This window comes from Schistocerca serialis, chromosome 7, assembly GCF_023864345.2.
Source record: "Schistocerca serialis cubense isolate TAMUIC-IGC-003099 chromosome 7, iqSchSeri2.2, whole genome shotgun sequence".
Classification (NCBI taxonomy): Eukaryota; Metazoa; Arthropoda; class Insecta; order Orthoptera; family Acrididae; genus Schistocerca; species Schistocerca serialis.
In genome coordinates this window covers 263,460,951-263,481,282 of record NC_064644.1, presented here as the reverse complement: position 1 = coordinate 263,481,282, position 20,332 = coordinate 263,460,951, and the positions used below count along the sequence as shown (strand labels likewise).

At 46.3% G+C, this 20,332-nt stretch overlaps 1 protein-coding gene and 1 long non-coding RNA gene across 3 annotated transcripts in view; one reads left to right on the top strand and one right to left on the bottom strand.

Annotated features, from left to right (window-relative positions):
- The window catches only part of LOC126412195 (ubinuclein-1), a 389,778-nt gene extending 382,164 nt beyond the window's left edge, over positions 1-7,614 (bottom strand). For both annotated transcript variants that reach the window (XM_050081677.1, XM_050081678.1), the window contains exon 1: positions 7,368-7,614. In XM_050081677.1, coding sequence (XP_049937634.1) covers positions 7,368-7,532 — 165 coding nt within the window. In that variant the 5' untranslated portion in view covers positions 7,533-7,614. The remainder of the gene's footprint in view (positions 1-7,367) is intronic.
- Positions 7,615-7,688: 74 nt separating this feature from the next.
- LOC126412346 (uncharacterized) lies at positions 7,689-16,220 on the top strand. Its single transcript, XR_007575276.1, has 3 exons — positions 7,689-7,745; positions 15,451-15,687; positions 15,785-16,220. It is a non-coding gene; the product is annotated as an uncharacterized LOC126412346 (long non-coding RNA).
- Positions 16,221-20,332: the final 4,112 nt, after the last annotated feature.

Here is a 20,332-nt window from a genome sequence, read left to right as displayed (position 1 = left end):
AGCCAAATTTGGTCACTCACGTTGTCCTTTCGTTGGTCATATTTCTGTGACATAAATATTACAGCTAGAACTGGTTTTCAAAATAAACACTAACTGATATGACAATAAAATATAATGCGGTCCTTTATCGGTAATTGTTCTCTTATGCAATGGCTGATTAATGTAACTAGAATGTAAAGGAATGGTAGCTGACTGTTTGTACGTATTTTAAGCAATGTTTCCTAACATACCATATGTTACGAGCACCATTTACATTACGTTTATGAAGTGACTGATGTTTGTTTCTACAAACCTTATACATTATTATGCTATGATCACGCTACTGTTTAGCATTTATATATTACAGATTTCTGTACCTTCTTGCTTCGCAGTATAGATGTGCCTAAATATTTGTAACGGCAATTACATTTTTCACTTTTGACTTTACAAAAGAAATTACCAAAGAAGTTCACCAGAGATAATCTGGTCTCCTGCTAATGGCAGTTACTCACGAGCAGTACACTTGGTGTCATAGAATGAAAAGGTTTAGTGAAGGTCTTTGACCAACTCTTCAGTATTTGTGCCATGATAGTACCTATATCTCCAGCCTTCTCATATACTGCCGTCATTAAAGAGTGCACCTACTACACCTGAGATGTCTCCACTGTCAAATAACGACATGCCTTGTAAATATTCACGTTTGTTTTGTATCTCTGTAATTTCTTAACATATTTTGTATACCATATTTATCTATGATTGTATCTTTGGATAGATATCACATGATGATGGTCTAAGACCAAAACTGGTTGATACTGATAGTTGAAGACACTAAGTAGATGAAACTGTTTGTAGCATTTAAGTGCTTGACCTTCAGATTAGGAATTGCCTCAGGACCTGTGGTAATAAGAGATGAGTCAAGACCCTGAAGCAATTCCCAGTCAGTGAAAGATCAATGATGTGAAGGTTCATCACACAATTCACAAAAGGTGAAACTCAAGTGTTGGTGTTAATGCAAAACACAATTTTGAAAACACTATTACAGATATTGGCACAATAATTTGTATAGAAAACATCATTCGTCTCTGGCACACAGTCCTTTGCAGGTGGCTCTGGTACAAGGTGGGATCTGGTGCATAGTATGGTGAAAGTGGGCAAAGGTGCGGGTCAAAGAGGCGGTCAGAAACACATTAGAAGAATGACGGGAGAGGATGGGTATGGGACGGGGGTGGCAAAGAGGAGGGAGAGGGTACAGAGGGTGGGTTGAGATGAAGTATGGCAAGGGTACGGGGGAGGGTGGTTGGGTTGGTGGAAACGAGGACAGAGACACAGTGAGCTGGCAGAATCAAAGAGATGAGGGCATGACTACAGTGCAAGAGGAAGCGTGAAGACAAGGGTGTCGGTACGAGAGCCAAGAGGAAGGCACATATACTGGGGCAGGAAGTGATAGCCCATGGCCCACGTAGGAAGGAACTTTGTATGCTGGTAAATGGGGTGGGGGAGACACAGTAAATGAGTTGGGGACAGGTAGCTACAATACTGTTCAGGGGTTCAGGAGAGAGAGAGAGAGAGAGAGAGAGAGAGAGAGAGAGAGAGAGAGAGAGAGAGAGAGAGTGTGGGAGGGCCACAGGCGTGGCAGTGGGGGAGAGCCACAGGCGCTGCCATGCCTTTTGGGAGGGTTACCAGCATTGCCACAGGGGCGGGGCGAGGACCTGCCGCACTAGTGTGAGGAGGGAGGGCCACCCAACAGAGGCGTGGTCAGGGGCATGCGGTAAGGGGGAAGGTAAGAACCAGTCTCTATGGGAAAGTGCTGACACTGATCTTCAGACAGGGGAAGGTTGGGGGGGGGGGGGAGGGGGGGGGGAGGGGCGGGGGGGGGGGAGGGGGGGGGGAGGGGCGGGGAGGGGGGCAAAGCCGGTCTCTGAATAATGACATGCGAGGTGGGAGTCCATTCTAGGATCTCTAGGGGTATGGTAGGTGAGTGTAATGGTCTCCAGAGAAAGGAGCGCGAAGGGGACAGAGCAATGACCAGAGCCGGGGAGGGAGAGGTGCGGAGAGCCGGGGAGGGCGGGAGAGGGGCGAAGGGGGGCAGGAACCGGGGAGAGAGGGGAGCGAAGGGGGGCGGGAAGAGAGGGAGGGAGGGAGGGGAGCGAAGGGAGGCGGGAGCCGGTGACGAAGGGGAGCGAAGGGGGGCGGCAGCCGGGGAGAGAGGGAGGGAGGGATGGGGGTGAAGGGCGCCGAGAGGAGGGGGGCGGGAGCCGGGGAGGGAGAGAGGGGGCGGGAGCTAGGGAGGGGCGCGAAGGGGGGGAGAGGGGCGCGAAAGAGGGCGGAGCGCTGTGGGGCGCGAAAGGAGGGGGGCGGTGTGGGGCGCCAAAGGGGGGGGGCGGTTGGGGCGCCAAAGGGGGGGGGGGCGGTGTGGGGCGACAAAGGGGGGGGGCGGGTGGGGCGCCAAAGGGGGGGGGCGGTGTGGGGCCGCCAAAGGGGGGGGGCGGTTGGGGCGCCAAAGGGGGGGGGGCGGTGTGGGGCGACAAAGGGGGGGGGGGGGGGAGGGGGTGAGGGGCGCGAAAGGGGGGGAGGGGGTGAGGGGCGCGAAAGGGGGGGAGGGGTGAGGGGCGCGAAAGGGGGGGAGGGGGTGAGGGGCGCGAAAGGGGGGGGGGGGTGAGGGGCGCGATGGGAGGATCGGGTGGAGGGGCGCGAGCCGCGGAGGGGGCGCGGAGGGGGGCGGGAGCCGGGGAGGGGCGCGGAGGGGGGGCGGGAGCCGGGCAGGGGCGCGAAGGGGGGGCGGGAGCCGGGCAGGGGCGCGAAGGGGGGGGCGGGAGCCGGGCAGGGGCGCGAAGGGGGGGGCGGGAGCCGGGCAGGGGCGCGAAGGGGGGGGCGGGAGCCGGGCAGGGGCGCGAAGGGGGGGGGGCGGGAGCCGGGCAGGGGCGCGAAGGGGGGGGGGGGGGGCGGGAGCCGGGGAGGCGCGCGAAGGGGGGGCGGGAGCCGGGGAGGCGCGCGAAGGGGGGCGGGAGCCGGGGAGGCGCGCGAAGGGGGGGCGGGAGCCGGGGAGGCGCGCGAAGGGGGGCGGGAGCCGGGGAGGCGCGCGAAGGGGGGCGGGAGCCGGGGAGGCGCGCGAAGGGGGGGCGGGAGCCGGGGAGGCGCGCGAAGGGGGGCGGGAGCCGGGGAGGCGCGCGAAGGGGGCGGGTGCCGGGGAGGCGCGCGAAGGGGGGCGGGAGCCGGGGAGGCGCGCGAAGGGGGGGCGGGAGCCAGGGAGGCGCGCGAAGGGGGGGGCGGGAGCCAGGGAGGCGCGCGAAGGGGGGCGGGAGCCGGGGAGGGGCGCGAAGGGGGGGGCACGAAGTCGGCAAAGGAGAATTGGAGGCATGGCGGAAAGGGGCAGTTGGAGGAAATGGAGGCAGGGTGGAAAGGGACAGTCGAAGGAAATTGAGGCAGGGAAACTGGAGGAAATCGAGGCAGAGGAACTGGAGGAAATCGAGGCAGGGGGAAAGGAAGAGTAGTAATGGAGGAGGGTGAGAAGAGGAGATTGGGACTTTATGGGAAGAGGTTAGTGGGAAGTGGACAAAACGGAGTTGAACTGTACTGAGGGGTAAAGGCTGTGAGTTTGATGTGTGGATGGAAAGGGGAAAGATATATGTGGAGATAGAAAGTGGACAAATATATGTGGGTGTGGAAAACAAAGGGGATAAGGGTGAGAGGGAGGGCGTGATGAAGGCAAGAGTGCGGTGAGGGGGAGGGGGGAATATTAAAGGTGGTTTTCTTTTACACACACACACACACACACAAAAGAGAGGGGGGGGGGAGAGAGAGAGAGAGAGAGAGAGAGAGAGAGAGAGAGAGAGAGAGAGAGAGAGAGAGAGAGAGAGAGAGAGAGAGAGAGAGAGAGAGAGAGAGGGGGGGGGGGCTGGGGGAGAGAGGGAGACCTAGGAAGAGATGGATGAAAATAGGCAGGTATGAGGGAGATGCAGATACTGGCGGAGGAAGAAGGAAAGGAGGGGTGAGGGTTGAGACAGATGGAGGGTGGGAGTGAAGTGAGGATCCTTGTTAGCTGAAGAGGCATGTGGAGGGGGGAATTCTGGCAGGAGAGGTGAGTGAAGGAGAAGCGGATGGGGGCAGGTGGTGATGGAAGTGAATAGGGTGAGGGGAGGTGGATTGTGGCAGGGGTGAGGGTAGGCAGAAGTGGCAGGAGCAGCAGCATGTTCAAGGGTTTGCGGATGGGGGAGTGAGAGGAGATAGCGAACAGAGAAAAAGAGTATGATGTAGCACGTGGGGGGGGGGGGGGGGTTTATAATGAGGGGTTGCAGCATGGGGGATGGGGGAGTGAGAGGCGGCAGCATGGAGGTTGTGTGAAATTGCAGGTGAGGAAGAGAGTGACGATGGCGGTGGGATGGGTTAGGGTGTGGCGAATGAAGGCGGCGGGAGAAAGAGGTCATTGGTGTGGGGAGAGGATAAAGGAATGTAAGCTGAGGAGGTGAGATGAATATAGTTGTGGGGAGAGATAAGAGAGGTGGATTAAGGGGGCAGGGGAGAGAGATATGAATGCTATGGTAGAGAAACAGGTAAAGAGAGTGTTGAGAAATGTGCACAAGGGTGGGAGGGGGGAGTGGAGAGAGCGGTGGAGTAGGGAGAGAGATGGGGGAGGTTTTATAAAAGGGAAAAGAAAGGGATAGGATCTACAAATAAATGTGGGGGAGACAGTTAAACAGATAAAGGTGGGGAGTGGGTACAGGCAGGGAGAGGGGGGCACTGGTAATGACGGGAAGTGTTACACGGATAAACAGTGTAGATGGTGCGATACCAACATTTGCACAGGACTTTAATAAGATCATAGCCCACATCAGCATGTCTGTGTTTTTGTCTTCTGAAGATTTCTTTGTGCTGGCACTTTTCCCACACGCTATGAAGAGGGAAAGGGAGCATTGGAAACGGATGGGTGGATGTGGAATTAAGTATAACAGATTTAGAGATCCAGAGACACGGGTAATGGAATCATCAATCTACAATCAAGTGTTTTGAAACAAAAGAATAGTTTCCTAAAATATATACGAATGCTACATTACAAAAAATATGAGTGCCATCAAATACTGAAAAATTTTATTTGGTGCATTTACAATTCTCTTCTCATGTCGTTTTTTATGTTTAGACTCACATAATTGTGGAAGCTATAACGCAACAAGAATATATAAGTATTGTTTTCCAATTATTCCACAGCTTCATGTATACATGTCAATTTCTTTCTCACATCAGATCAATAGAAATTTGCACAATTTCTAGTTGACAACAACGGTTGAAGGAAGCTATGGTGGTTTACTTATCCAGTGTCATATCGTAATAGACAGGAACTTAAACTGTTATGCTATAAACAAACGACATGAGGATCAATCCGCTTTCCTAACTTGCCTTTCGCTGTCTCAACAATAAAAAAATTATACGGTAACACTATCAACAATAAGTTATACTCCATGATCACGCGCCTTTTCTCCGTTATTGTTGTGGCCGAAAAATTAAATGGCATTTTTGAAACCACTGCTACTAAATAATAAACTTATGCGGAACTGAACAATTAAATGGTATTGAACATTCTCGATGATTACTGCGAAGACTGATCCTTCTCGTACAGTTCGTCTAGGCTGAAATATTGTTTTTGCGATAGGCCTACGTATGAAAAAAAACTCTCAGTTGCTACAGTTCCTCCCCATATATTTGCCAATGAGCATTTTTGAAAGCTACTCGACTCCACATCCTAAAAAAAAACCTTTCAGGCAGCTAATACATTTATCGCCTTTACCTCTCGTCAATTCTCGTAAAGAAATTAATCCAGTAACCCTCGTTCTTAAAATTTGTATATCATGACGGCACAGCAAACACTATATTAGCTTATAATAGCGCCTTTCCGTCGTGCGTGCCTTTAAGAAAGTCCAAAATGGGTGACAGCCTGTCCCTACAACAATAATTTGAATCAGTTTTGCTCCTCCATCAACAGCCTGATAACTCAAATATGTCTGCCTCTGCTACTACACTTCGCGATTGCTGACTACTATGCCGGACAGACAACTAGAACACAGCATCTGGTTTCAGTGGTCCACCGTCGCTCACATGCGCTAGCGCATCCATTTCTTCGTAGGGCACTTCGTCTCAATGCCATTCCCTAGCCACCGCGACTTCCAACCGCATCTCTAATAATGTAAATAATCGATTCGTAAAAATATACAAAGATCACAACTTGTTTTGTTTTTTCCTGTGATCACGCCCACTTTCGAGTACAGGAGTTTCACTTACATGCTATTCTTTCCTGCTACGCCAATTAGTTTCGTCCTACGCACACCCTTCCAATTTTTTATCCGTAGCACATGTTCTTACAACATATTTCGCCAAAAATAACTTTTTCTTCATTTTAATTCTGTACTTGAAACGTTCGGTCTGTTACGTTCCCGGCTGGTACCTGGCTGTAAAAGCATTACACACCTCGATATAAGGTGTAAAGAAACAAAGGCTCTACCATACACTATTCCAATAAGGCAATTATTAAGTTTGATTATGTATCAACTTATTTCCGGAGCATTCAGAAAGTTTTAAATTTTTCGCACTGTATTCCCACAACATGTAAACAAAAATATTCATGACAATGTTTACATACAACTTTACCGCGTCTTGACATTTTGGTTTCATTATATCTTGATTTCGGAAATTAAGTTTATACTCGCTTTTCTTTTTGATTCAAATGCTACTAGTATTGCCTCAAACTCGTTCGAATTTTTGGACATTCTCAAATTCCTACTGCGACTGCCGCTTACTCAACAACAGGCACATATTTCAATTAGCATTAAAGTAATCTTATTTCTATGCAAATCTCTCGTCAATAATAGTATTTTTCCTATGAATCCATTACTTTCAGCCTCGAACTGAAACGCAACGCCATTCTCGCAGCTGGTGTAAAATCAGATCGATGTACGTTGCAGATTATTACCAAAAACACTAAATTATAGATCCACTTTTCTTAAACAACAGGAAGCAGAGGCTGTCAATCTTTACTGCATTAAGAATTACACTAAATGCTGAAAACGCGAAGTTCCAATGACACTTCTCCTGGTGTCACTTTTCTTTATCTATTATTAAAGCGTAAACTTTCCTATTCCTTTCAAATATGGCGTCTGGTCGCCAGAGCATTCGTAGTGTATTATTACGAACAGCAGGCGACATATCAAACTCTCAAAAGAAGGCCGAACAGACGCATACTACATGAGATGGCATCACACCTTCACGTCAGAAAACTATAGTTTTATAAAAAAGAATGACAACAAATTTGCCTAACACCTCATTTTAGATAATAGCAAGGACACATCATCACTCTGACGTCTTGGCTTCGAGGAACACGACCATTTTCAGTGATAACTCACCTCTGCGGAACGGAGCAAATCCCTGTAGTTGAACTCAGGACATGCTTCTTCCGTCGACTCCCCAAGTGTAATTGTAAAACGTACTGTTTTGGAAACTTCTTTCACTTTTTTCTCCTTTTTATTAGTACCGATAGACGTCAAAGTACCCTGTTTCTGTTCTGACATTATACACTAGCTATAGCGGCATCGCGGACAGAAGTATCTCCAGTTTAACGCCAACATATTTAAACAACATGCAAGCACAACGCCATCTTGTACTCAACTGTTAAAATGTGCGCGGTAGTATGGTGCGCAGTAAACATTACGTTGCATTATGGGTAAAACTAGCCATAGCAGTAGGCACATGACACAAATTTTGCGTTTTAACAAAGTTGCAAGGTAACAGCGTTCATTATTGAATCATTTAAGATAACCTGTTCCCTGCGGAGAATTCCCCTTGTTTCAAAAAACTGCAATAGTGTAGCTAATGCGTTGCGATAACCAAATCATCAGCAAGTTGACAGTAGCAGACGATTTCACAAATGAACGATATTATAATTGCAGTTGATTTCTGTGTCACGTATAGTAATGTACTAATGAAAATATTATTAGTGTCTTAGCGTATTAATAACAGTTTTCCTCTTAACTTGTAAGAAAGGGAAAATTAGTTGTATTAATACTGATAAAAATATGCTGCACATCTCCCTCAGAAAATAATCACATATTTCTTATTTTATGGCAGTCGCGATTCACAAAGCTAATACTGCAAACAATACAGAATTTATTGGTTGTTATAAACACGACAGTTTGGTGTTGGAAATAACCTGCGGTAAGTTAAGTATGGGGCGCTTCTTCGCTAGTACAACTCCTTACCATATGTTTTCCGCCAACATCAATTTCCAATAAAATGTAACGCATAAGAATATGGTAACCCCAGAGTGACTTTGTACATATTATTTGCAATTAAATGTACCTGTTCTAAACATAAAAAGTATAGAGCCCTAGGGAAATTAATAAGTATTCAAGGCACACTCGTTGAATCATAGTTCCATAAATAGAAAATAGTAACGTTCATCTCTCTCTCTCTCTCTCTCTCTCTCACTCACTCACACAAACACACACACACACACAGAAAGAGAGAGAGAGAGAATATGAGCAACACTGTAACAACCCGCATTTAAGTCTTGGGACACACCACACCTGTCCTTAACTTACAGTAGTAAGAGGGCAATAAGATTAAAAGGCCTAAGTCAATAAATAAAAGTCAAGGAACCCTGAACGTAATAAGGAATGAACCAAGTAAAGCGTCCCTTCTAAAGGAAGATATCACGCAGAACCAGTACAACATGATATCTCCTAATCCACAACAGATTGCTAATTTTTCTGCCAGTACTATGCAGATTCTACAAGCATAGTCTGTTTGTTGCAAAATGCTCACAGGAACATATTTTAATTGGTCAAGTGATGACAGTTAATTGTGGTTTTAACAAAGATTGGACAGTCCTTCAGCATTCTGTAATGGCTTCCTATACCATATGACATAGTATAACAGCAAAAACAGTCAATAATTGACAATATTATTTAATTGGATAGATAGAAAAATCTACTCACCAAGTGGTGGCAGAACACACATGTAAAAGACTGTTGTAATTGGCAAGTTTTAGGAGCCAGTGGCTGCTCCTCCAGGCACAAGGGTTGAACGGGAAGGAAGAGGGTTGAAGGAAAAAGACTGGAAAGGTGTAGATTTTGGGAAAGTCACCCAGAGCTGCGGGTCAGGGGAGACTTACTGTACGGGACATAGTATTATATACACCAGAAGATGCAACTTAAAAATTGCAAACCAGTTATGTGAGTCTCTAATCAACTTCAGTAAGTACAGCTGTTGAGAACTATTGGACTTTTCATTCAGTTCTACATTTTAATTGTTTTAACACCTGTATGTAAACATCTGTTATAATGTATGAATAGTCAATCAATTATGCTGATTGAAGATTGAGGATACTGTAAACAGAGTACAAAACAAGCAAATTTTTCTTTGTCCTCAGTCCACATTTTTTAAACAGTTCCAGATGAAATAATATGTATTGCAACAACTTTTAAGAAAATGCTTTCAAGAATCGATGATATTCCACTCTCGTCATAAGGCAATCCTCGTTTCCTGACCAAAAATTGGCATAGTGATCTCTGTACTTAGGAAGGGAGAGCAGTCAAAGTAAACTTAAAAGGAGGGCCAAGTATATCACGTTAGAAGTACTGCATTTAGATGGTTCAGCTCATGCCTGTCAAATAAAAAACAGCAGATATAAATAAAACATGAGCTAAAGGGAAGTAGCAAGACATATTCCTCAGATGAAGAAAATTTTTCAGAAAACCCTACAAATCAAGTACAAGCGGTTCTAAATAAAGCTACAGTGCAAACAAAGGGATGGTTATAACTAGTAACTTTGTAATGAGTTGCTAAAAAGCTACAGTGCAAACAAAGGGATGGTTATAACTAGTAACTTTGTAATGAGTTGCTAAAAACTGAGATCCCTTATACCAAAATATTCAGGAGGAACCCCTGAAAAACCTGATAATGTTTGTTGGTGAAGTTCTGGTTCACCCTGTATAAGCAAAACAAATGCATCACTGAATAAAATATGTGATAGTATACATTTACTGTTGGATGAAACGAGTTTTCACACTGTGCAAATTTCCTATTTTGCCCACTCCTAGACCACTCTTCAGCTGTTGTTATTGTGGTCTTCATTCAGAATACTGGTTGGGTGTAGCCATCTATACTGGTCTATATTGCCCAAACTTCTTCATCTCTACATAATTACTCCCACACTTTCCTCATTTACGAAATTGTAATTCCATGATGTGCCCTAGGTAGTTAGTTTCATGTTCCGTGGATCATTTTCCACGATAAATCATAATGATGTAGAATGAGTCATTTTAAATTCACGTTGCAAATTAATTTGTAAATATGGCTACATCTGAACATTTATGAGTCAAACAATAGAAATTCTAATTTGCAATATCAACAACATTAGGAAAAGGATAGAGTTTTGGTGTTGCATACAGAGAACTCGGTACGGGCCAGTATATGGAGGTTGGAGGGGAGCACGGACAGTATCATCTCGGAGCATGACATACTCGCAATTGTCCAGCGATTTCGGGATGTGAACCTTAGGGCAGGAGTGGCTGGCGGGTGGACGGATATGGAGGTTGATGAAGTGGCATCTGACGCGGTCCACGAAGGAAGGTAAGTCAGACTGAGGGAGAGAAGCGGAAGGTCTTACAAGTTCGCCAGGGAGAACAATGTTCTGGCCGTATACAAACTTGGCTATTGTGCCTTTGAGGTCTTCTTTATAGATCGCACGAATGCCAAGTAGCACAAGGGGAAGGGCCTCCATCCATAGAGAGTCGTGGCATCAAAGAGCGGCCTTGAAAGTGCGATGCCAGCACTCAACTAGCCTGTTATTTTGCGGGTGATATGCTGTGGTATGGATGCACCAGATGCCGCAAATGTTACAAATCTAGTTGAACAGGGCCAACTCAAATTGTCTGCCCTGGTCAGTCGTGATGATAGCTGGACATCTGAAACGCGATACCCATGACTCGACGAAAGCTCGAGCAACAGTTTCTGCCGTAATATTGGGGAGGGGGACAGCCTCGACTCAGTGAGTTGTTCGGTCGATAGACAAGAGAACATAACGAAAGGTGTTAGAGGGGGGGGAGGAGGCCGACAATTTCAGTATGAATATGGTGGAAACGCCCAGGAGGGATCGTAAAGGCGCCGAGGGTGGGGGGGTGGGGGGGGGGGGGTGAAGTGTGTTTGTGTACTTTGCAGCGTTGGCATGCGACGCAGGAGCTTGTTGGCATTTCTCCACACAAAGCACTCCGCTACGAGATGGGTGGATGCACGAACACCGGGGTGGGCGAAATTATACAATGCATTGAAGACAGCTCGACAGAGTGTGGTTGTGATGAGGGGGTGTAACGTGCCCGTACTGTCGTCGCACCAGATCTCGCAAGAAATGCCAGGGAAGGTGGTGCGGACAAAGTGTAGTGAAGACGTAGAGTCTGAAATCAGGTTTTGTGTTTCCTTGTCAGCGGGTTGGATGTTAGGCAGTTCAGAGAGGTCGAACAGCGAACGGACAGCGTCGACTCATGAAAGGAAATCAGCAACTATATTTTCAGCACCCTTTATGTGTCTGACATCATTGGTGAATTGAGATATGAAGTCCATGTATCTGAAGTGGCGAGGAGGCAGTTCAGCTGGCAGGTTTGTAATGGCTGCAGCCAGGGGTTTGCGGTCCATTAAAACATAGAAAGGGTGTCCCTCAACGTCCATCTTAAAATGCTTGATCACTTTGTAGACCGCGAGCAACTCCCTGTCAAACACGGAATATTTCCGTTGTACATTGGTAAGCTTGTGTAAGAGGAACTGCAGGGGCCGTCGATTGTCTGGCTAAGGATGGCACCGATGGCAGTATTGCTTACATCTGTGGTGATGAAAAGCTACGCATTGGGATGAGGATGCGCAATGGTGCAGGCCTCAGCAAGAAGATTTTTGAGGGCAGTGAAAGAGTCAGTCATAGCAGGGGTCCATGGAACGGGCCGAGATCCAGAAGTGTTGGTGCCTGCCAAGGCATCCGTCAGTGGAGCCTGAATCTCCGCAGCCCAAGATAGATGTCACCAATAATAATTGACTGTCCCCAGAAATCGCCGGAGCTCTTTGAATGACGAAGGTCTGGGTAGGTTTAGTATTGTATGTACTTTCTCAGGGGGCAGTGAAATGCCGTCGGCAGAGACCCAAAAACCAAGAAAACTGACAGCGTGTTGATGTAGCTGCAATTTGTCCTGGTTGGTCTCGATGCCTGCTGCCACGAGAGTGTTCATAACAGTTTCCACATGTCAAATGTTGTCCTTGACGGAGGAGCTGACCAAAAGATTGTCATCAAGAAATGCAAAACAAAATTTTAGGTCAAATAGCACTTCGTTGATGAGGTGTTGCCAGGTCTGGGCTGCATTTTTCAGACTGAAGGGCATGAACTGAAACTGAAATAACCCGATCGGGGTGGTGATTGCTGTCTTCTTGATGTCTTCAGGTGCCATGGGGATCTGGTGGTAGGCCCATTTGCAATCAATGACAGAGAACGTGGTCGCACCTGCGAGGGAACTAGTAAACTCGGCAATGTTGGGTATGGGGAAGGTGTCCATAATTGTTCGTGCGTTTAGTCAACAGTAGTCTCCACACATGCACCAGGACCCGTCTTTCTTGGGTGTCAAATGTATGGGCATAGACCAGCTACTGGCAGAGGGTTTAATGACGCCGGAGCTTAGTAGTTCAGAAATCTGATTTTAAGGTCGGAGAGGCACTCGGGACAAAGTCGATGTGGTTTACTGGAGATCGGGGGACCTGGCGTGAGGTGAAGCTTGTGAACCGTGCCATTGGTGACAACAGAAATGTTGCCAGCGGCGCGGGAGGTGGTTTGTTTACAATGTGTGGCGGGCAGGGCAGGCGAGGCATGGTCCTGGTGTTCGGAGCCACTCAACAGATCCGACAGGAGCTGAGGCAGCAGAGTGTCCCAGGAGTCAACGTGACATGATGGCCGCCGACCTGAAGCAGTGGCACCATGGTCGGGTGAGCTCGGTAGAGCTCGTGAGCCATTAGTGTGTCCGTTGTCCAAGGGTGCGGCCTGTGGCAACACGGTCGCGGGCAAAACGCTTGGCACGAGTGCACTGTTTGTGTTGTCAGTGGCGGCCGCACGGTGGTGCGCAGGAACCGAAGTTGCATAGTTTGAGGTGCTGTCCGCGAGGGGCGGGGTAGGAGCTGTCAGTTCGGGAACACGTGAAACTTGTCACACATGCGCACTTGTGTCCGGCCGAGTGTCAAACGCTGCTGTGCTAGGAGGGTGTGGCCCTGCAGAGCTGTCAGTACATGTTATGGCAGTCTTGATAGCACAGTTGTGAGGGATAGTGGGAGGTAAACACATAGAGGCTCAATTGCTGAGACTGCAAGCAGATTCGGCGCACTTATTGACCTTGCTTTGTCCTTGCTGTAGTGTCTGTAATTCCTTTGCTGCATTGAAGAGCTGGAGCCGAGTTTCGTGGAACCCGAGGGAGAGCTCAAAGTTTTCCTTGCATAGGCGAACGATGTTTTCAAGATCAATGAGGCACTCGTGCATTGTTTTTTGTAGCGTTGTTGACAGAGATGATCATGTACGGATGAAATGAGCCCGGACCGATGTGTCACAGGGGGGTTTGCTCGATGGAGCACGGGGGAAGTGAGTCTTGGACGGGTGATGAAACACGGTGTTTCGCACTAGGTCCAGTGAAAGTTTGTGGTGTCGCAAGAAGTCAATGCTTAGTATAGGTTCGTCAATTTCGCACACTAAAAAAGTCCACTCGAGTTTGCAGTTTGCAGAGAGTGAGACGACGTGGGAAGTTGAACCCGAGCATTGTAGTGTAGTTGAATTCATGGCCTGCAGTGACGTATGATGAGGGCGGATGTTCGACGACGCTAAGGACGTAGGCAGCAACAAAACATCAGCGCCTGTGTCCACTAGGAAAAGGTATCCCAACAAAATGACTTTAATGTAAAGTTGTCAGCAATTATCCAGTCGTTCCTGGACAGAATGGAGCACTGGGGGGTGCCTGTCATGTTGTGCGCAGGAGGTGGCCCCCAGACCTACCTGCGATTGGCGTTTGGGAAGTAGCAGGGTGGTCTGCAGTTCCATGCCGCCTCACCAAACCGTGTGCGGAAGTAACAGTACGAGTAGTGAGGTTGCCTTTCCTGTGGAACGTTCGTTGCCTGTGGTGGTGGCTGAGGTTCAGTGGCTGCAGCAGGCTCAGTTGCAGGAGGGGGCGTGACCGTACAGCGGAGATGGTGACGCCCCAGTAGCTTGTTTACTGTTTCCCCGGAGTGAGCGGAACAGTCGGCACAGTGCGGCCCCGCCGGCCGCGTCCGGCTGCAGGACGATAAGCCTGAACCTGAGACTTGTCAGGTAGGCAGTGGCTGGCGAAATAGAATAGTGATGCATCGTGTAGCTTGTCAGCAATTGTCATTCTTCTCTTGACAGGTTCGGGAGACCTCTGAGCCAGAGCAAAGCGGATGTGAGGAGATAGTTTATCTGACCAGATGGTGAGGAGAGCTGTGTCAGAGAGTAGATCGGCACTGACCAGGGCGCGTAGTCATCTACAGAGCTGGGAAGGTTTGTCATTGCCTAGTTGCTCAACATGGAGCACTTGCCGTATTGCTGCCTCAGTTGAGCGTGCAAGCCGACGTAGAACTGTCTTTTTGGCTAGAGTGTACTGGGTAGATGAGTCCTGGGCATCGACCAGGTCAGCAGTCAAGTCCTCCTGGTCGTGCAGGTGGGTGATGAGGCACAGAAACCTGGTTGACTCATTGAGTCCGTAATGGTCGAACACTTTGTCCACAATTTTGAACCAGGTTGTAGCTCTGTCGGGATTAAATGGTGGCAGCGTCAGTAAGGGTTGTAGAATGTTGGGAAGAACAGGTTGAGTTGAGTTCATCGGGGCACTGCCTGAAACGAGCTGTTGTTGCTGTACTATTCCAGGAGAGTGTGCCTCCAGGGTATGTGGCAACGATGGCTGTTCGGGTGGCAGCGTGATGGTGACACGTTGTGGTTGAGCGCGATCCGTTGCGACGCGAAAGGCCAACCCGGGTGAGACACTGTAATGTGTCGATTGCGGTTGCGGAAGCTCAACACGTTGCTGGTGTGTTCGGATTGACACGTCTCAGAGGACCGACGCGGATCAGGCACCGAGATGTGCCAAGAACGGTAGCGGAAACTCGACTGGAGCCAGTGCGGGGGCGACAGGTGAGAAAAATTTCAAAGTTTGAGAACGTGTGTTAGTCCGCAGAAAGCTCAACGTATGATCAGAGCCGGGGCCACCTGTCTTGCAGGGAGGCTGCGGAGGTGCGGGCTGTCCAGAAGCACAGTGTGGGAAATGAGAATGTTCACTGTTCATAGGCACTCCACTCAAAATGGTGTGCAGATAAGATGAATGTCATGGCACAAAACACTGAGGCATAGCAGTGGGACGGAGGTGGAGGTCAGGCAAAGATAACAAGTTATTGTTCCTGTTGCAGGCCGAGGTATCAAAGTAGAAAGGCATGTGCTGATGCTGAACTGAGGCAGGCATGGGCGTGGTTGGTTGCTGAGGAGGTTGACCTGTGAATGGAGCAGTTCCGGCCATGTGGCAGGTATCCGCGTGGTACTGCACGGATTGCGGCGTGGCAAATTGTTGTCCTGGCGGTGGTAGGTTGTCCAACGAAGCATTTGCAGAAATCGGCATTGGTCCCGCACTGCACGGAGATCCGTAAGAGGTAACTGCACAGTTGATGAGGGAGTGCACATGTGGTGGGAACAAAGGCGTTTGATAGCTGGAGTCATGCACACTCCTAACCTCACTTGTTGTTGCAGGCTCGAAAACGTCCGGCAAAATCGGCGTAATCGTCGAGTGAGAGGCATCGTGTTGCAGTCCTGGTGGGTGTACATCACCCACAACACAATGCATGTCGATCACAAAATCTGGCATTATGCTCTGGTACAAAGTCATTGTTCGAATGCTGTGTCGATGTAATTCACACGAAAATAACCGACGCGGAGGTCGCGGACTCAGTAAAACGGCGAAAACAGAAGACATTACAACTCAGGGTCACCAGTGAGGGAGAAGTTCGGGTTAGTTACACCAAACAACCCCCATTTCGCAATAGTTCATTTATTCACCCAAACACAAGCAAGGCTCACAAAGAACTGAACATGACGGAACAGGCCAAAGATATGAATTTTATGAGAGTTACATTTCAATATACTGCTGTGATTTTTCTCTTAAACTCTTTGTCACTATACTTTTTATTATATTTAAGGAATTATTGATAAATCTATTTGCTACCTGTGACCCATAATTTATAGGAATTACTTATTTTTGTAATTATTTGCATGTTCCTTGATTTTTTTAAATAAACTTTGTTAGTAGTTTTGAGTAGTTGGAATAGATTAACAATGTAGGAGAAGACAGATTGCTACTTACCATAAAGAAGGTATGTTACGTTGCCTGTCTGGAACATAATGTGCCTTCTTTACGGTAAGTGGCAATTTGTCTTTTCGTACATTGTTGATATGGCTTCTATTGCTTGATTTTATGGAATAGATTAAATTTTATGCTAGCATTTGGTTCATTTGGTGCCCTGTTCCTAATCTGTCCTGTACCATCTGGTCTATACCCCTCCCATGACTACTATGCAGCAGCAAGACTCTTTTCTTCCTACTGTCTTTTATTACTGACATGAACTGAGTTTCTGTGCTAGAAGTGTACTGCATTTTACTGTCACCTAGTGCTGGGTGAGGCTTTTCTCCTCCTGCTTCAGGTAACAAGTCAAATTTATTCAATGTTTTAAGCTCAGATGTAGGTGGAGTTGAAGAGCCATGCTAATTTTGCCCATTGCTTGTTATCTTTGTCCAGTTCCCTCACTCTTTTTCCCCATACAAAGTATCTAGTTAAAATTTAATGTGTTATAATTCAGCCTGAATGGAGCAAATGTTTGCCTTCTGGTTCAGAAATTCTCTAGTTTGTTTTGCAGAGCCTAAAGTTCCATGTGTGTGTCTTGTTGAGTTCCCCATTCAGTTCCCCACTACAGGCATCCATATGAAATTCTAACCTACAGACCGCACATACCAATCCCTCTTTGACCACCCTGCAGCAACATCCACATTTATCACACATTCCAACACAGATTACAGACTTAAAAGAAGAATTAAAGCACTTAACACACTATACAATACACGAATTTTCATATTTATGAGGCACAAAAATCGATCCATCAATTTCTTTATTTCTTTTCACCTTACTTTGATTCAGTACCTCATCATTATTTACACAATCTACTGCTCTAATCTTCAGCATTCTTCTGCAGCACCATATTTCAAAAGCTTCTATTCTCTTTTCTCTGAACTGTTTATTGTCCATGTTTCATTTCAGTAAAAGGCTACATTACAGACAAATGTCATTGGAAAATACATCCTAAGATTTATCTTTATGTTTAGTGTTAGCAAATTTAACTTTATCAAAAACAATATTTTTTTCTTTTGCCAGTCTATATATTTTATATCATCTGTACTTCTGCTATCATGCTCAAACAGCAAAATTCATCTACTGATTTTAGTGTCTCATTTGCAAGTCTGATTGACTTAGCATTACCTGAATGCAATTTGACTGCATTCCATTAGGCAGACTTGTGTTACCTTTGTTGATATTCATCACATAATTCCTTTTCAAGATACTAGTCATTCAGCTCAACTGATCTTCCGGACAGAATCCCAATGTCATTTGCAAATCTTGAAGCTTTTATTGTTGGTCCCTGATGCTTGATTTCCTTTCCAAAATACTCAATGGTTTCCCTTACTAAGGGAATAGGCTACAACTATGTCTCACATTTTTTTCAACCACTTCTTCCATTTCAGAGCCTTTGATTCTTATAACTTCAATGTGATTTCTCTAGTTCTTCCATTTCAGAGCCTTTGACTCTTACAACTGCAATACGGTTTCTCTAAAACTTGTAGTTAACTTTTTACTCTCTGTATTTTATTCCTGTTACCTTCCAAATTTCAAAGATTGTATTCCAATCAATTCTGTTGAAAACTTTTTCTAAATTTACAAATGCTATAAGTGCAGTGTTGTCTTTTCTTGGTCTATCTTGTAAGAAATGTCACAGAGACAATATTGCCACAGATGTTCCTATAGTTCCCTGTAATGGAATCTGACCTCCTCTAAGGTTAACTTATACTAGTCTTTCCATGTTTCTGAAAATATTTTGCATCCAAGTCTTTTTAAAATGATGGTTCAGTAATATTCACAACTATCAGAATGGAATTATTAAACTGTTATTGAAATTTGTAGGTATTTTGCCTTTCTTATAAACCTTGCACACCAGGAGGAATAATTTTGTGATGGTATATTCACCCAAGGATCTCAGTAGTTCTGAAAGAATGTTATCTACTCCAAGTACTTTATTTCAAATAGGTCTTTCAGTTCTCTGCTAAATTCTTCTCTCATCTCGCCTTTATCTGTGTGCTCATCCCTTTCAATAATATTGCCTTCAAGTTCATTTCTCTTGTATAGCCAATTTTTGCTTGCAAATGCTTGCTATATGAGCGCTTGATAGTCTTCCATTTACTTCTCTTTTCTCCAAAAGTCTCTTTAATTTTCTTATAAATCCCATCTACCTTTCCCATAGTCATGCATGTTTCTACAGCTTAGCATTTTTCCTCTAGCCAGTCATGTTTAGTCATTGTGCAGTTTCTATCAATTTCATTTTTAATTGTCTTTGTTCCTTTTTGCCTCCTTCATTTGTTGCATTTTTAAACGTTCACTTTTCATTAATTAAAATCAAAGTCTCATATGTTATCCAAGGATTTTTATTGTAACTTATTGTTCAGACATGTCCAAAAGAACAGACACCATGCATGCATATAATTGATATGCCTAGCTGCTCAATGGATCCACTTTCTTCAGTGCTGATGCACAAATACGTCTGACCTCCGGTGGTAATCTTAGAGTAGCAAACAGTGAGTGTAATGGACAGGTACTGTGGTTATGTGGCACTCAGTGAGAATGTGAATCGGCTGTTAGACGTGCTGAGATAGTCCACACAGTTGTGATAACAGTGTGTCCTGGATGGTAGTGGTTAACGCACCTGCCTGGTAAGCAGGAGATCCTGGTTCGAATCAAGGTTCGGTACGCCTTTTGCTGGTCACTTCTGATTCTTCATAATGTCGCACTTCAGCTGACAGCAGTGATCCCCTTCAATTTAAATATTAAATAGTGCATACTGCTTGCAATATTAAAGATCATCTGCACATAATAACTGCATAGACTTTCATATGTTCTTCAAAGCCAACACGGTAGCCAATCCAGTGCGGTGGAGTTGTTATGTACCCATTCTGTTGAGCCACCTGACAATTCAAGAATCACACTCCTGATACCAGAGCTACTTGCTCCCCATGCAAGCCAAGGAATAGATGTGCATTTTCTTGGGAAATCAGGACTCTCAGCAGCAGCTTTTGTGCCAGTTGGCATTTGCTATGCCTGGGTGGCATCCATGGGGAGGCATTGGGGTGGGTCAAACGTCCATATTAAATTACGTGAAAATACCGACTGTTCTGATTCCGCTGTCTTGTCGGACAAGTCTAGACATTTCAAATTGGACAACCATAATCCTACTGTTTCTCTTACTGTGGCTACCCTAAGGCTAGAGGGATCACTGTTGATTAAAGCTACTTCTGCTGCACAGTCCACAGGTGTTCAGGCATGTAATTGTCTGGGTGATATACCAGTGACCATTGCTCCACACAAAACTTTGAATATGCTCCAAAAGATGAGGAGCTACAGGCTAATCTCAAGCGGCGAGGCAAACATTTTGTCCAACATCTCCAAAAAAGTCCCAAAGCTAATCGAACAGATGTAGGCACCTTTATCTTAGCCTTTGAAGGGAATGTCCTCCTGGTAAAAGTTAAAGTAATGGTGCACAGGTGTGACATGAAATCTTATGTCCCACTATCTATGAGGTGCCTCTGATGCTTACACTTTGGTCATATGACATGCTGCTGCATGGCAGACCCAAAATGTGGCAACTGCAGTCAATCACTCCATGAAGGTATTCCTGGTGAAGAACGTTCTCTGCATGTCAGTTGCACTGAAGAGCATCCCCCATATCAATCAGTTTGCCCAGTCGTCAAGAAAGAAAAGAAAATACTGGAATATAAATCTATTGGCTGCCAGTCATGTACTGAGGCATGGAAAAAAAATATGAACATTTACATCCTGCTGATAAGATGAGCAATCATGTAAAAGACACAACTGTCATCCTCACTACCTCCATTTTTAACAGACTAGTTCTCCCACCGTCCTCCTCCCTTGTGGTCCCTGCAACACCATCTTCAAGAACCACTTTCTGCACCTGACTGGAGAAG